The sequence below is a fragment of the Lagopus muta genome, chromosome 6 (assembly GCF_023343835.1).
Source record: "Lagopus muta isolate bLagMut1 chromosome 6, bLagMut1 primary, whole genome shotgun sequence".
Lineage (NCBI taxonomy): Eukaryota > Metazoa > Chordata > Aves > Galliformes > Phasianidae > Lagopus > Lagopus muta.
In genome coordinates this window covers 38,928,938-38,945,673 of record NC_064438.1, presented here as the reverse complement: position 1 = coordinate 38,945,673, position 16,736 = coordinate 38,928,938, and the positions used below count along the sequence as shown (strand labels likewise).

Sequence of the window (16,736 nt, the reverse complement as noted above, 5' to 3'; positions counted from 1 at the left end):
TCTGTTGCTGGGTGTGCTGAGGTGGGCTATTAAGCCTTGGGCCTGTGGTAAGGCTAAGGCCAGCAGTCCTCTTCTTTCCCTTTCCTCTGCCATGGGTGGTTTGTCTGTGGAGGGAGAAGGGATGCTTCTCATTGGAGCTGAGTGGGTGCAGCACGTAGATGTGTGGGAGAATAAGAGGCTGTGCATAGCACGAGTGTAGACAGTGTGAGAGTGCGTAGGTGGGCAGTGGGGTAGAGGTCGTGCGGCTGTCAGAGGGGAATACATATTGGCACGGTTTCTACCAGCCCGCCATGTTGCCCAAGCACCTCTGCTCATACACCAAACCCTCTCCTACACACGTGCTGTTGCACAGGGCAGCACTAACCACCCAGGCAGAGACTGTCCCCCGGTTTCCCCCTGCCTCAGATGCTGGTTCGAGCAGGAGATGCCTCGTGGGACGGCGACACCTCAAGGCCCCGAGCACACGCTTGTCCCTCCTCGGAGCCTCTGTGAGAACGCGGAGGGAGGTGAAGGGCGTGCGGTGGTGCTGAACGGACAGCTCCGGGTCCGCGGGACGGAGGGGGATAGGAAGGGACGGGGACGGGGGTGTGGAGTGAGGAGGGGAGAGGGAGAGGATCGTGCTGGGGAGGGGGAGAGGGAGAAGAAAAATAGGAAAAAAACTGAAAGAGAGGCAGGAGGGGGGGAGAGACAGAAAGAGCGACAAGGGCAGAGGCAGGGCAGGGGCAGCGACAGAGACAGGGGACAGGGACAAGGCCGAACAGTGTGGGACGACAAAAAAAAACAGAATGGGAGGGAAAGAAGGAAAAGGAGACGGAGGGAGGAGAAGGAGCGCGGGGTCGGACTGCTCTACGACGCGGCAGCCGCGGGGGTCTCGGCTTGAGTGGAGGCGGTAACGGCGGCTCGAAGGTGCCAGACGAACGGTACCGGGGCAGCAGGAACAAGAGGGCTGCAGGGCGGCGGCGTGCACAGGGACCGACCGCCCACAGTCTCCGGGACTCTGCAGGCACCGCGGCGCCGGGGAGCTCTTTGGAGCTGCCGGCGAGGAGTGATCGGGGTGCCGGGGCAGCCACGCCGCGACCGGACTGGCTCCGAGCTGCCTTCGGTCCTCCGGGCTCTCCGCGTCCCCACGGTACGGGCTGAGCTCCGGGGCCAAGGGGAGCACAAAGAGAGCCGGGGGAGCCCGCCCGGCCGGTGCCGATACGCTGTAGCCGGTCAGAGCCGCGGCTGCGGCTGCGAGGCCGCCCGGCTTGGTAGACCAGCGCCGCAGGTTGCATCCGGACAGCACTTGAACAGCTGTTTTGTGCATTTTCTAATTTCGTGCACAGCAGGGCAGCGGTCAGAGAGGTAATCTGTAGATCCGTGGCTTTAAAGGATAAATTAGAGCATTGGATTTGATCCGTATTGCAGTGGATTAGAGCAACCTCTCCCCCCTCCCCTTCTCCTCCCCCCTTCCCTTCCAATTCACTCCCCCCTCCTCCAGCACCACCTTTTTTCTTCTCATGCAATACCAAAACTGACCCTGCCTGGCAGAGGGACTCTGCTAGGCGAGCGAAGCGGTGCCTATACCGCCGGCACACCGAGGAAGCCAGCTCTTCCCCTTCAGCCTCCGCAGCCCCTCCGGGGCACCACCGCTGCGAATTCCCCTGAGGCAGACGCCGGGGCCGGGCTGCCTCCTCCGGGCGCCGGGGAGCGGGCGCTGCTCCGGGGGTCCCCTTTGCCGAGCCCCGCCGGGGCCGTGGGGCGGCGGCGAGAGAGAGCTTCCCCGCCTCGGGGCTCTCCCGGAGCAGAGCGGGGCCGGGGACCCGGCAGGAAATGGAAGGATGAAGTGTGCAGCCGGAGCGGTGATGTTCGTCCTCTCCTTGCTCTCCCCTGCAGGAACGTAATCCGCAATGCTAGTTCTCAGGTTGCTCAATGTTGTTGCTCCAGCCTACTTCTTGTGCATCTCCCTAGTGACCTTCGTCCTCCAGATCTTTCTCTTCATCCCCAGCATGTTCAGAGACCCCTCCACCACCCCACTTTTCTCTCCTGCTCTGCTGCATGGGGCCCTCTTCCTCTTCCTCTCAGCTAATGCCCTGGGCAACTACATCCTCGTGATCCAGAGCTCCCCTGAGGAACTGGGCAAGGGCTTAAACTTGGGCGAAGGAGCTGAAATGGTGGCGGACTGGCTGGATGGAAGCAGGTCCCCTGGCTCAGCTTTGCCCAGCACTCACTACTGTAGACTGTGTGCCAGAGTCACCCAGAGGCATGACCACCACTGTTTCTTCACAGGGAACTGCATTGGGAGCAGGAACATGCGGAACTTCATCATGTTCTGCCTCTACACCTCTCTGGCTTGCCTCGACTCTCTGGTGGCAGGCATGGCTTACATTTCTGCTTCACTCTCCATGTCCTTTGCAAACCCACTCGCCTTCCTCACACTTCTGCCTCACTCTATCAGCCAGTTCTTCTCAGGTAAGGATCCTTCCTTGGCCATGAGGAGCCCATTCTTCTTCCAGGGCTCCAGGATAGTGGCCATGGTCTTTGCTGTTTGGCTGTGTGTGAGGATGGGTGGGGGGAGGGTGCAGGCATGGGGAGAATTGTCTGTGTTTGGTAGAGCCTCCTTTAAAGGCAAAGGCTTCAGAGACTGGGACCCTCTCCAGGTTACAGATACAGCCCTATTCATAATGTGTTGTACTCTGGAAAACACTCTGTAACCAGACTGCCAGAGATGGTCTAGGGCTGCGGTCATGCATGAGGCATTTAGACAGAGAAGGGAGATTTTATTCATTGTACTACAGGTGAGGGGAGTCTTACATGCAGATGCGGAGAGTGTCCCAGAGGAGATATGACCATTCTCTTCATCCAGCTCATGCACCTACTCCACCTCCTGCCTCCTGCCAGAGCAAACTTACTGATTCTAGCACAGGAGAATTTAGGTTCATGTTTCAGAAATCAAGCAATTTGTTAATGTAATGTGATCAAACACCTCTCTGTTGACTCTAGTCTGGGATGCAGCTCTACAGAAAGCCAAGACAAATTATCCATTCCTGCTCTCTGGAAGAGCTCTGCACCCAAAGCAAACCTCTGTCTTCCTTTCACCATCCCTTATTCATCCCTCTGCTTTTCCTGATTTCCCTTCTCTTCCCGTCCTCCTGTAAATGTCCCCAGGATTTCTCCTTCCCTCCCATTCATTCTGTTCCTGTGCCTTTTCCCCCACTTTGCCAGCCCTGTCTCTTCACCTTTCACCATGCTCTCAAACTCTCCAACATCCTCCCTTTCTCCGTCTAAATGTAAGAGCTAGATAAAACCTGATCTGGGGCAAGTTACTCTGCAAACAGCAGTCTGCTCTGAAATTGACAGCTGAAAAATGCCATTTTCCCCACATGCAGTTCATGCTGAGCACATTTAGATCAGTTTAAAATAGATATTCCACATATTTTAGCTTTGAAGGTTCAACTGAGCACAGTAAGAAGGGCCTGGAGTCTGTTTTGGCTTGTGCACTGCCACCAGAATTGTTGATCATTATCTGATAGGGGGATCTCCATTGCTGGTGATGCAAGAGCCAGAAAGACCCCAGATTGCTTTCAGATTTCAGGCTGGGTTTGCAGGGTTGCCATCTGAAAACAAACAAATATCTCTACTTGGCAAATGAACAGATTCGTCATGGTAATCACTGAGAGACTATAAACATGAAATCCTGCCATGACATTTTTATGGAGTCATTTTTCCATGCAAAAGAATTTTTGTAAATAGTGTTGCACGAGCTTCACTAGCATTAAAAACACTTGGCATGTTTTTCCTTGGTGCCTAAGCTCTCCTCAGCACATCAGCCTAGAAGGGAAAGCAGGGATGTGGGAGAAGATTATCCAGGAATTAGTTATCTCCCTGATTCTGTGAATTCATCTGCACCAAGCTGGGTCCTGGCACATGTCTGAAGAGACACTGGAGTGCCCCAGTTTTGGTGTCAGCACCCACAATGCCAAGGTTGGCACACAGCAGTGTGTGAATGGGATGTGAAGGGGCTTAGGGCAAGGTTGGGGGCTTGGGCACACAGGAGTCAACAGAATCACAGAAACATGAGCCCATGGAATTTCTGCCATAGCTGGAGTGACAGCACACAGTAACATGCAGGTGCCTCGGTTGCTCAGGAGGAAGGGCCTTCTGGGCTCCCATCAGTGCATTTACCTCCTATGCAGGAAAGAGAAACATGACCTGGAATAGTTAGTTACTAGAAGGACTAGAAGGACTGCCCACCCGATGTTCTTATGCAGCCATTACTTAGGTGGGATCCAAACTGAGCATTGCTATAACAGGAAAAAAAAACCAAACAACTTTACCCTTCATCTCCAGAGTGCCCTTGGTGCTGGGGAGGAGGGAGAGGACAGAAGTTGAATCTGCTGATCTCAGGCTCAACTCAGTGTTTCCTGCTTCCATGCTGGGAAAATTTTTGGTTGGCTCATTTTCCCAGACCGTGCTCAAGCTTATATTTTGGCGTCTGACCCAGAGTCTGTAATTTCAGTCTGTGATTCAGTTTTTCTGGCATAGATAACGTATGGTAATAAGCTTGAGACCATGTCAGGTCAGTCAGAGCAAAATGAACCCGAGACTGAAGTGGACTGTAATGATGAGGGGCAAATGAAGAGCACTTCTATAAATACAGGTCAGGCCAGATCCAAGAAAGAATGGATAGAAAATGCTTTTTGTGGGCAGCCACAAAAAATGCATAAGTGCATTTTTAAATAAGGTTAAAAAATGCACACATCTGGAAAATATGGCTGAGAGATGCTGAATAAATGCAAAGGGAAACGAGTGTAATTACTTATTTGATGCTGAATTTCAGCAGCTCATAGAAACAAAGCTTGCAGCTGTCTTCCCAACGCTCAGAAGAAAGTCCCTTTCCTCTGCTCCATCCCATCTGAAATCAGCTGTAGAAGGCAACACATGCCTGTCATACAGGTCCAGCAGAAGAGCAGAAAAACCTGTATTTGGCTCTGCACTTCCAGTTTGGTCCCCTAAGTTATTCTAATAGAATTGGTCTGGGGGATTTCTCATCATCCTGGCCACTGTTCTCTCCTTGCTGCATGACATATGAAGCCCACTGGGATCTAATGATTTCTCGTTAGATGATGCTGCAATTAAAGAGAGCACAGAACAACTCTGGTGCCTTTTCTTAGAAGGATGATACAACAGTTTGGGGCTGCAAGCAGCACCCTCACCAACAGCCCTCAGAGTGGCCTGCAGGCAGAGCCCAGGTCTGAGCACATGGTGCAAGACTGTGCCAAGTCTGTGCTCCCACCCTGCATGCCAGGCAGGCTGGGCTTAGGGACCATAGGTTGGATGGAGTATTCTAGTAGTAACTTTAAGAAAGAAACTTGAAATGCATTTGGGAAAGTTTTCTGTTTCAGATTATTGCATTCATGTGAAAGCTGTATTTGTCAAATGGTAGGAAAGGCATTACTGATTTTTCATTTTTTTAAAACATATTATAGTTCAGTGATTATACATATCACAGAATGGTTTAGGTTGGAGGGGTCCTTAAAGCTCACCCAGTCCCAACTTGTGCCATGGGCAGAGCTGCTGCTCCCCATCAGCTTGGGCTGCCCAGAGCCCCATCGATCCTGTCCTCAATCCCCTACATGGATGGGATCTACAGCTTCTCTGGGCACATGTATGTCTAGTGATGAGCCCCAGATCTGTCTGCCTGGTATTAATGCATACAGTAAGGTTTCTGGAAGCATCTAAATGCTGTAGAACTGCATCTCCTTCCAAAAGGAGCCTGGGAACCTCTGAGTCCCTGTGCTTAAGAGGCAGGTGCTGAAATAATTTCATATTCTTCAAAATAGAGCTGCAGTCATACAAATGCTTTCACTTCTGGAGACTGCCTCTGAAATCCAGACCACACATTAACAACAAAAGGAGAACTCTGCAGAGACTGCCACCATTTTAGTACCTCCCCAGTGGGATGCAATGCCTGGGGCACCACAAGGAAAGGGATGCACTGCCTGGCCACTACAAGGAAAGAAATTTTATGTCGTTATTCACCACCCTACCTTTCTCCTCACTCACTTCTTGTATGGCTGCTCAATGTGGCCAGCCAGGCCCTCAGGGCTGCATTCAATGCTGACATGTGAGAGATTCCTAAACTCTTTCTTTTGCTGTTCCCCTCCCCTGACTGTCATTGTGCAGGGGCTCTGCTCAGCTCTGAGATGTTTGTCATCCTCATGCTCTACCTCTGGCTTGGGATTGGGCTGGCCTGTGCTGGGTTCTGCTGCCACCAGCTGCTGCTGATCCTGCGTGGTCAGACACGGTACCAGGTGCGGAAGGGGATGGTGGTGAAAGCCCGGCCCTGGAGGGAGAATCTGCGGGAGGTCTTCGGCAAGAGATGGCTGCTGGGGCTTCTCGTCCCCATGCTGAATGTGGGAAGTGACTGCCGCAGGCAGAAAGTGAAATAAAAACCCTGCATGTGCATCCCTTGCGGGCAGCACTCCCCAGCTCCTGGACTGTGAGGAGCTTGGCTACTTCATCCCTTGAGACTGCAGCCTCTGCAGGAGGATGGGACCGGCTATCCAGGAGAATCAATTTAGCCTATTAATGCAGAGATCACAAACCATGTAGAGGAAGAGATACTGCAGCTTAGTAGTCGCATCACTGCACCTGCATACATGGCAACAGGCTTTGAACTAGCAGCAGGATTAGTCTGATCTCAGTTCCCTGCCCTCGGCCACCTGTATGTCCCCAAACAAGCTACAGCAGGAGCTCCCTGAGAGCCTGGGTTGTTGTGATAGGCTGCAACACTGACATCTGCTCATTTGGAGCCTCCAAGGTGCCTTTGGCCCTTTCGTTCTGGAGGCAACAGCACTGAGAAGCCCTCCCTGGCAGACCTGCAATGCAATCAAGCCTCCAAAGGAGCAGGCTGTGAACACGGCTATGGCAGCAGATTAATCTGCTCTCAAAAGGCAAAGGAAAACCAGGAAGGAAACAGAGAGAAATCCAGTATTTCTCCATTTCTGTCGCAACCCACTCCCTGTGCAATGACAGGCCAACACTGCAGCTTTGCCACATGCTTTCAGCAGCCCTTTGTCCAGGAATGCAGCACAGACAAAGCTGCAGCAAGCAGATAAATCAGCATCAGGCAGAGCAAAGGGAGAGGCAATGCAGAGGTGAATGGAAAGCTGTGTCTGAGGAAATGTACTGTCAGGCTGGGTGAAAGACAGAGACACGAGCACGTTCAGGGATGTGCCCACGTCCCCCTGCACCACACTCTGCAGAGGGCACCGACACTGTTGGTGCTGCGAGGGGCTCTGAATGCCAGGAACAGGAGTAGTTTCAGTGGATCAGGACACTTTGCTTTGCACTAAAATTAAAATGTTTACCTCGGACATCCCTGCCACACCATGTTTTTAGGCTCTCTGGAGCAACGCTTCCCTCTCACGTTGCTGCAGAGGGGTAAATTCATCCATGTTATAACTCCATTAAGGAGGTTAATGGAATTACTACAGGGATTAATCAGCCTAACGTGTCAGTTGTTTTCCAGCTGCAGCAACAGCCCTTGAGATCAGTGCAGATATGCTATGCTAATAGGTGCCTTAAGAAAGAATGAGCAACATTGACCAGGATCATAGTGCTGGGCTCCTCAGCACCTGCAACAAGAAGATGTTGTTTTGGCAAACTGCATCAGCTTATATGGGCTGGGCAGAAATCCATTGCTTCTCTTTAATAAGCTGGGGAATATGCTGACAAGCCGTGAAAAATGTGTTTTCCCTTCCTCAAAAATGCTCTCTATGCATCCCAGGTAGAGAAGCACACGTGCTCACATCCTTGCATTCCTCATGAACCACAGCAGAGGCACACAGTCCTATAGCTTCACACTTGTATACACGTTTGGATCAATAATAAAGTCTATTGTGATGAGCAAAGCAACCATGAAAATACACTGAAAAAACCCTAACTGGATAATTAAAACTTGTAGCATACAAACCCTTCCACACTGTGTGTGTTCGCATGAATGCACTACTATTGCAATGTGTAATAATCTGTATTTGCACTAACTGTGAACAATAAAAAGTGTTTTGACTTTTTATGGTGGCTGTATTATGCTTTTTAACAGTTCATTATCTGTCTTTGTATGTGACAGAAGCTACGTTTGTTACCTCATGCATACAGACATTCTGAAGGAAAAAGTCAAGATGTTTATCAATTTGCCAGTAATTCAATGTAACATTTTGGATAAGTCTTTTCACCCTTTCTACTTTAATGTAATGACCAATCTAAAAATGCATCTAGCAGGCAACTTGGAGACGCTTTCTAATCACTATTTATAAATTACACTACAAACCTCAGTGGAAAGCTACAAGAAAATTGAGTGTTATCACTGCCCACAAACAGCATCTCAAAGTAAATTATTCCCCACTGGTGAGGTGGCACCAAGGTGAGCAGACAGTCACCTTGTCGCTGGCAGCTGAGCCAGCACTCGGAGCCATGCGCCTCATCTTGGACAGGCTCCAAAATTATTCTTGTCCCAACAATCAGTTGATGCAACAACTTCTTTTATCAGATATCTCCACAGGCAAAGGGCTCCCAAGGTTTTACATCAGTAGAAATTATGTTCTTACCCTCTGCAGCTGGCGCTTGAATGCTGCAGTTTGTGCAGCTCATGGCATTCAGGGCCTGCTGCCAAGCCATGAGCTTTTTGGGGGTGGCATTGTGGGGAAGGCACAGCCAGCTCACAGCTTGGGTGGACTGCCTGTGAGGACAGTCCTGTGCAGGCAGTGATGTTAATTGCCCCCAGAGCCTGCTATCTCTGCTCACTGATGCTGGGCCACGCCTGCCCTTTGCCAGTCAGAGCTGTCTGCCCTCGCTGCAAGGTTTCTCCATGTTGCAGCCCAGGGGGATCTCAATTTGAGCAACCACAGCATGGCTCCCCACAGTTATCCTTCACCCAATTGTTCTTCCCCATGACTTATTCAGACATCTGTGTTCTGACTGCAAACCATCACGTTGTCATTTTGTGCAGTGAAATGCTTCCCCTGCAGCAAACAGCTGGATGTCGGCAGAAGTGGTGGGACTCTCAGATGTATGCAGTCTTTACAGTTATGATCCTCTGGGATGAAAAGAGCTATAAAAATGTAACATTACAGTGACTCCTTGTATTGGCTTATTTCTCTCCTCATTCCCAGTTGCGTGGACTGCCCTATTTGGGGCAGATCGTTAGTTCTGCAGGAACAGCTGAAAGCAGCTCTTTGATTATCCAGCTGTCCTGACACCCCTTCCCAGTCATACCTGTGCATTCACTTGTAGAAATCCTTGGGCAGAAAATGTAACAGGGCTCAACAGCTCTGAATAGAGCCTTTGCTCTTAGCTATGAATCGGTAAATGAGGGCTTAGCTCAACAGCAGTGTCACAAAATCTCAGCTAAATCCATTTGATGGCTCTGAAGTTTTATAAGGGTAAATAAAAGCTTCCCAATTTCTGTGCTTAGAGAGCTAGTGCTTACCATTTGCATTTTATTAAGTAGCAGCCGCAATAGCAAAAGCATTTCAGAACATGATTTCTTGTGACAATGTTTAAGTATTTCTAACAATTTTAAATATAAAACATCTAGGGCTTCTCTGTGCTTTGGAAAATCAGATGACCATAATTTCTTCTCCAGTAATGATAATGGCTGAGGGGAAAAGCTCCCTGTTGCCCAACTCCTTGCCACAGAAACCACAGGCTTTCACTGAGTGGCTTCCTGAAAAAAATAGTGCCATCTGTAAGGCCTCAGAAGCCTTTGCAACAATAATGGAAAACAATTTGAGGAATGTAAATGCGAAATAAACCAGTAGAGATCAGTTCTTATATATAGCGAAACTCTTATACAAATAAGAAGTAGGTGATATTCTTTTTCATACATACTACACTGTTGGGCAATCATTCAGGTCTGCATGCAAAAGGTCTCCACTGAATATATTCAAAGGACACAGAGTTGAAACATGAAGACTCTGAAGTAATAAGGCATGGGGAAGAGATGAGAAAAGATGAGGTGAAATAGCATTTATCTTCTTTAAGAAATAGCCAACTCAAGGGAGATGATCACAGTCTAAAAATACTTGCAAGGAGACAGAATAAATGAATGAGTGGACTCATTAGCTGTAAGAAGATAGTTGGAGGAGGACAGGCAGTCCTGTAGCGAGGAAAAGAAAAGCCAAGGTCGGGGATGAGGGCAGCTATCTTTATAACACTCAGTGGAAAGCAATCAGAGATGTGTTCCCAGTAAGAGTAGAAGTGGTTTTATGTTGGTAGGGATGATGCACCAACATCCAGCAGGCGATAGGAGGTATGACAGCACAGTTCAAGTTGTCTTCATTGATTGTTGACTGAAAAGACATGGAGAAAGCCCAGTCTAAGAAAACAGATTTTTGATAATTTTCTGCACAAAACCTCTCAAAACCCTCCAGCAGAACTCAAAGGGCTTTTCTCAGCTGAATAACAAATAATGCTATCAGCAGGTGCTCAATGAGTAGAAGTCCTAAGTCATAAGAGCAGAATCTGTGTAACAGTCCTCTTCAAGTTACTTAGAGACCAACCAGAGCTATCATGGTTGGAATAAAGTGATGACCTACTTGTTCAAGATGAATAAGTAAACGGAGAAGAGAATTTAAAGCATCTAAGGAGACTCTGCTCTTCTAAATGTTTACACGGATAGAAACATAATGTCAAGCAACATACATTAACAAATAGTATGATGGTATAACAATGTTATATAATAATAACAACGTGTCCAAATGTGGGTTCTCTGCTTTTTCAGTTCTCTTCCAGAAACCACAGGGAATAAAGAGATCTTGGAGCTTACACCACACATCAGCAAATATGGACTAGTTAATGCTTCTGATCTCCTCTGGAAGCATTCTGCCAGCATCATCTTCACCACACCAAAGAGGTCTTAGCATTGGGTTTCCCTCAGGATCTAATTGCCAAGAGATGATGGTGCTCAGGCAGGACAGTCCCATGGCCCTTAAGGATTTAGAGTCAGCATTTTCCAAGTCTCCTCACGTGTTTACAAAGAAAAAATACAAGTTCCCAAGTGCTGGTGTCAAGTACCTTGCACAGTGCCTCATTTAACGTTCTGGCAGACACCTTAATAGCAGTTCCAGAACTGATGTGAATTGAAAATACATGGAACACATTGCAACAATTTGCTTTGAAAATGGAAGGGGGTGAATGGCAGTAACCAGCTCCGCATGTACAAGAGAATACTCACCTGTGATCAGTGGGGATGGGAAAGTTCCATTTGTCTGCTACTGATTTTCTCAGCGCTGCTGTTAATCTGTCTTGATCTTGAATAGTTAGCAACTTGAATTTCCTATTATTGCTGTTTATCCACAGGCTTAGGGGGATGCCTAGTCTCTAGTATGTTATTTAGTTGCTTTTCTCTCTCTGTTTTTGCCACCAATCATTCCCAGATTCAGGTTTTCATCATGCCTGACTGGAAGGTTCCCATTAGATGTTAAGTCAGTCTCTCAGCTGTTTATATTAGATAAGAAGTGAAGACTTGTACCTATGTGACGTAAGATTGCTGAAAATGCAATAAATAGGCTTTTCCAACAGTGTACCCTTAAAAATCTTAAACCTGCAGTAGTGAAGTAGTTAACACAGTGGACCCAAATTAGAATGTCCTGAGAGTTAACAAGCAACTTCTGGATGCAGCCTTGTCACAGAGGCTGTTTTCAGGGAAGGATGTGAGCCTTAGGAAGCAAAAACAAAGGACAGGTCCAACATCATCAGTCAGGACTCCCTGTGGCTTATGATTGCTGGGAGGAAACTGTTGATGAGTACAACATAATCAATCCTTGTGGGTCTAAATATGACCTGCCAAAATCAAGCAGGTCCTGAGTCCAGATGCAAGAAAAACACATTGAGAAAAAACTCAAAACACCATTACATAAAGCAGAAAGTGTTTCAATAGATAAAGACTACCAAATACTCAATGCTATGATCAATGTTTTGAGCAATGAAAGTTCCTTTAAATCTTGGGAAAACTGTCCCTCCTGCCAACAACTTTCAAGTGTCAGCTTATTACTTTTCATGTAGAGTTTGATATTTAAGACTCCTGTTAGATGTTCTCTGTGGATATGGAAATAAAGTGACTGACTGCAAGAAGCAAAAGGTGGTAATGAAGCTCTACTAAGCTATCAGTCATGTTGTTTAAGGAGATCTAAAATCTCTTTCAGAGCTTGTGGAAACAGATCTCCATTAACTTCTGAATAAAAACAAACAAAAAAGCTCATGTGTTTCTAATGCCAGGAGAACTGGAATTTCAAAGCAAATAATAAGACTCAGTTTCTGGTTCTCAGAATTGGAGCATATTCAGTGTGTATGAATTCAACCAAACACCACCTCACATCACCCCATTGCTTCAGGGAAGCTATGCAGTCTGTAGGGGTTTCAGAAATTTGCCCATACAACCATTGCAGCTGGCAGGCACAGTCAGCCTGGGCAGAGCTGATGGCCTGCAGCAGGAAATACCATCAGCTCAGAAATTCTACTGCCTGGGCTGCACATCAAAAACCCTTTAGCTCAGATAAAAATCTGTCATGTATCACAGAAGCTTTCTGCCAGATGTGGGTTTGGGATACAAGAACTTCTGTAATCAGGCTGGAAGCAAACACTTTCCCCCAACGATCTGCCTTTGGCTCTGTGTAGTGACTGCTCCTGTTGAACTGATTTGATGAAAACTGGTTCGGCACCATCCAGTCAGCTGTTAGCACCCTCTGGGAAAGGATAAATCTGGGGGAAGGGAGGGTGCTCATTAGGGTATGTATTATGTTAACAGAAAGAGTAGGAAAGTGTGAAACACATGAAGGAGTATGCCAATCCAGACTACAAATTATAGTGTGATGGACAAACTCTGTATGAGCCTGCGGAATAAGATGACAGCATTTCAGAATGCAAATGAACTTGAAACAAACAAACAAAAACAAAAACAAAAACAAAAACAAGGAATCTTTTTCATTCCATACCGTTAGGTATGCTCAATTCCTATAATACAGCTTTCAGATAGGAAACTTTGCCAATTAAAAACCTCTGGCAATAACATGATCCTTAAACAGAGCAGCTACATAAATACACGAAATGCGTGATGTCAGAACAGATTTAAGATCGTTGTTGAATTTTGACATCATTTTAGGATGTTCTTTCTTTCCTTTCTTCAGTTTACTTTTCCTCTAACACAGGAAAATATTTTTCCTGTATTTTTCTCTAATACAGGAAAACATAGCAGCTCATTGGAAAAGAGTAGAAGAATGGGAAATCAGCGCAGTGTTTGGGAAGTATCCAAAAGGAGAAAGTAGACATTTAATTATCTCAGCTATTAATATAAGATATAATAATACTAATATAATATTGTGATAACAATATCAATAGGCATGTACAATCAGGACAGAAGATCATTGCATGAAAAGACAATAATGAAAATGCTCTCAGTCCTACCAGTTGCAGAGCGACACAGTATAGGAGAAAAGAGTTTCAAACATAGTCGTAGTCCCATAACTACAGCTGAACTACTCGCATCTTTCATTTCAGTCATTTGTTTCTAAGTTCTCTTGGTTTGGCTGCAGAACTCAGTGCCTTCCGGGGCTGAGATCAACATGTTTTTCTGATTTAAAACACTGTAACTTTTTTAGATAAGAAAATGTAACATCTGATAAGCCTCCAGGCTTTTGACCTCTATTTCACATGTCGCATTACTACAGTTTATTGAACAAGTTTACACACCAGGGAGGAAAAAGACATGTGTAGGCATAAATTAATATATGTGTGTGGGCAAGATAGATGTCTGCTTACACCACAAAAGCTGGAGAGGGTTTGTATGCAACACAGCCAGCTATCACTCTCTTTACACCCATAGCCTTGTCAACGTGGAGATATTTAAAATTTTTCCCTTGTTAGGCATACAAAAAGAGATTTTAGTCTCCATGTACCTTCCATTCAGTTTTCCATAAGGAGTAAGTTTCTATACTCACTGGTGGAATTGCATTAGGGGAAATTAGCCCAGCAGCCATATAGTTTAGTTCACTAAAATGAAACAAATTATAGGTTAGTACAACTACACAGATGTTCAGCATTTAGAAAATTCAGTACCAGAACCATGGCAGCCCACAGCCATGACTTGGAGAAAATACCAATATTGCAATTCTTACAAGAGAAATTTAAAGATTTTATAATAAGAAACAAATGTTGTTTTTTCTTTAGTGATATACTTACATTATAGTTAAGAAGATCCAAGTGCTTTGTCCAAGGATAGAAGGAACAGAGCCTTAGACCATCTCAATTCCAATCATATATTGTTGTTTAAATTATTCCATGCAGCAGTGGTGACGATGGTGCCAGGTGCTTTAGAGCTGGGTGTGATTCACAGCGTTTAAGCCATGAACCTAAGCCTACAGCATTCTCTTTGGCCAGAGAAAAGAGGAGGGGAGAACAACAAGCAACCAGCGATGGCAGCGAGTGAGTTCATTTCCACCATCAAAATATATTTCAGCTTATAAATCCAGATCAAATGGGAAAAAATACAGAGACCCGATTTTTTAATAAGAAATCTGGTAAAAAGATTAGGATATTACGTGTAGATGGTTACCTTAAGATCTATTTTCATGCATCCTCATAGCATTGCTTATCAGTGTTTTTTTCCGTTCTGCTTTTGTTTTTCTTTTCTAGCAGCTGCCACCTACTTATGGTACAAATTTTGTGGAATTTACTTCATCTTTTTCTGCTTCCATCCCCTCAAATTGCTGAGATTTTGGGCGTCAGCCATATGGCGACCAGTTCCTCATTCAAAGTTCTCTTATTTTATCTTTTACCTGATGTAATTTTTTAGACTATGGAAAAAGGAATGGAAAATTACAGTGCACTGAGAGCACTGTTATCCCAATCACTAAAACAAGATTGAGACCTGATATTACACATCATAAATACCACCTCTACATCAAGACCTTCTTTGAAATAGAGACCAGGGAAATCTCAAAAAAGTAAAAAGCCCAAAAGTATACGTCAGATATGTCAGTGCTAATGGTACAACCTGTTGGACAGTAAGTATGCACATAATTGCCAATATCAATTTCATGTTGTTATGAATGCTATGAACGTTTGGGTTAAAGCAGTTCTGACCTGCAGCTTGAGTGCCATGGAAATGCATGAAGGAGTTCAAGAATTGAGTGCTGCTATATTTGGTTCCATTCCAAGCAGAAACAATTCCAGGCAAACAGAGACTTCTTTTGAGTCACATTTATATTTTAAATGATTTATCCCATCTACTGAAAAATGATGTGCTAAGAACTGATCTCACATCAGAACCGGGAGCAATAATGGAATTATGGAAATATTCCCAAGTTAAGTTAGACTTTGGGGAACAACAAACTGTTTTCCTCCCTTCTCCATATTAATACAAGATGCAGGCAGTGGCCTATTGCTGTTATTGTCTTTATTTTTTAAGAGGTAATGGTGATTCTTTGCAGGACTGCTGAGTGCTTGAACTAACTGCCACTACATCTAGACGAACTGATCGCACAGGTACTCCCCATATGTGCTCAACCGTGCACAGCTGTTATAATGACAGAGAACAGGAAAAGTGCTATCAGGAAGTAATCTCACCCCTGGGAATTCAAAATCTTTATTTTATTGGCATTCACCTGCTTCCAGTCACCCAGCCAAGCACACCGATAAACTCAGGGCTTTCACATCAGATGGCTGCAGTATCTCTGATTGGAAGGTGTTAACTGTGCTGGATAAGCGATGGAATTTGAAAGAAGAAAGCCTTACAAATTGCAGTGATGCTTCCTGTAACATTGCTGGCTTCAGGATCAGACAGAGGCAGTGCATCATTCTGCTTTGCCTAATTTCACTGCTTCAAGTTTGGCAGCAGAAAAAAATGAGCAGGGTAGCATTTTTCATGTGCAAGCAAGCCTTAAGTTCGCATCTCATAGATTTTCATAGAAGTAAACCGCATGGCTGTGGCCAGAAGGTGCATCTCCTGAATGCTCAGCTTCATTTTTAACTGCTACAAGCTTGTCAGAGCCATTGGTGCCTCCACACACCCCCTCATGCTGAACAGCATTGCTTCTCTAACTGTGGCAGTCTCTACTGATGCGCTGTCATTGCAGACCACAAATGCTGCAGCAATGAAACCTCAAGCACAGTCACCTCTCTTTTTCTTCCAGTTTGGACTGGCTGCAGCTCCCATTATCCATTTGGAGCCTTTTTAGCATTCAAATGATTATCTTCAAGTCCAGACTTGCCTTACTTGTGCAATTAGTGTGGAAACAAATGTTTGGGAATTCATTTTGGCCCTTTCTCATGTAACTGATGTCAGCCACCCACTTCAGAGTGAACTCAGAAAGCTTTATTGTGCAAGAACTGTTGCAAGCATGGTCAGGGGTAGAATAATGAATAATGAGATGGGAAAGCCAAGCTCAGTGTGATAAAAGCTGTCCTCTCCTGAACTCCGAGCATGTTTGGCCATGCTGCATAGCACTAGCATTAGCATGGGAGACAACTTTTAGCAAAAACACGTTTCAAAGGATCAAATACTTCTAAGAACTGGGATGCTAGTGGGTACCTTGAATAAAATTGAGATTTTATAACTTCATAGTATTTCATGTGTTGTTATATGCATGTCCAGCAGGTAACACTGACAGCCTACTTGGTATCAGTCAGACTGCTGCCTTGCTACCTGCAGCCTTACAACAGTCACGATCACCTTCTCAGTGACAAAACCATACCAT

At 45.8% G+C, this 16,736-nt stretch overlaps 1 protein-coding gene across 1 annotated transcript; it reads left to right on the top strand.

The window, feature by feature from the left end:
* Positions 1 to 1,492: 1,492 nt before the first annotated feature.
* Positions 1,493 to 8,057, top strand: ZDHHC22 (zinc finger DHHC-type palmitoyltransferase 22). The gene is made up of 2 exons (XM_048948478.1): positions 1,493 to 2,451; positions 6,166 to 8,057. Exons 1-2 carry the CDS (start codon positions 1,890 to 1,892, stop codon positions 6,429 to 6,431), a joined length of 828 nt encoding a protein of 275 aa, XP_048804435.1. The 5' UTR covers positions 1,493 to 1,889; the 3' UTR covers positions 6,432 to 8,057.
* Positions 8,058 to 16,736: the final 8,679 nt, after the last annotated feature.

Bases quoted from the DNA above. Each gene is read 5' to 3' on its own strand.
- ZDHHC22 (XM_048948478.1), top strand. From the start codon at position 1,890: ATGCTAGTTCTCAGGTTGCTCAATGTTGTTGCTCCAGCCTACTTCTTG. The intron at 2,452-6,165 runs GTAAGGATCCTT...GTCATTGTGCAG, and splicing joins TATCAGCCAGTTCTTCTCAG to GGGCTCTGCTCAGCTCTGAG.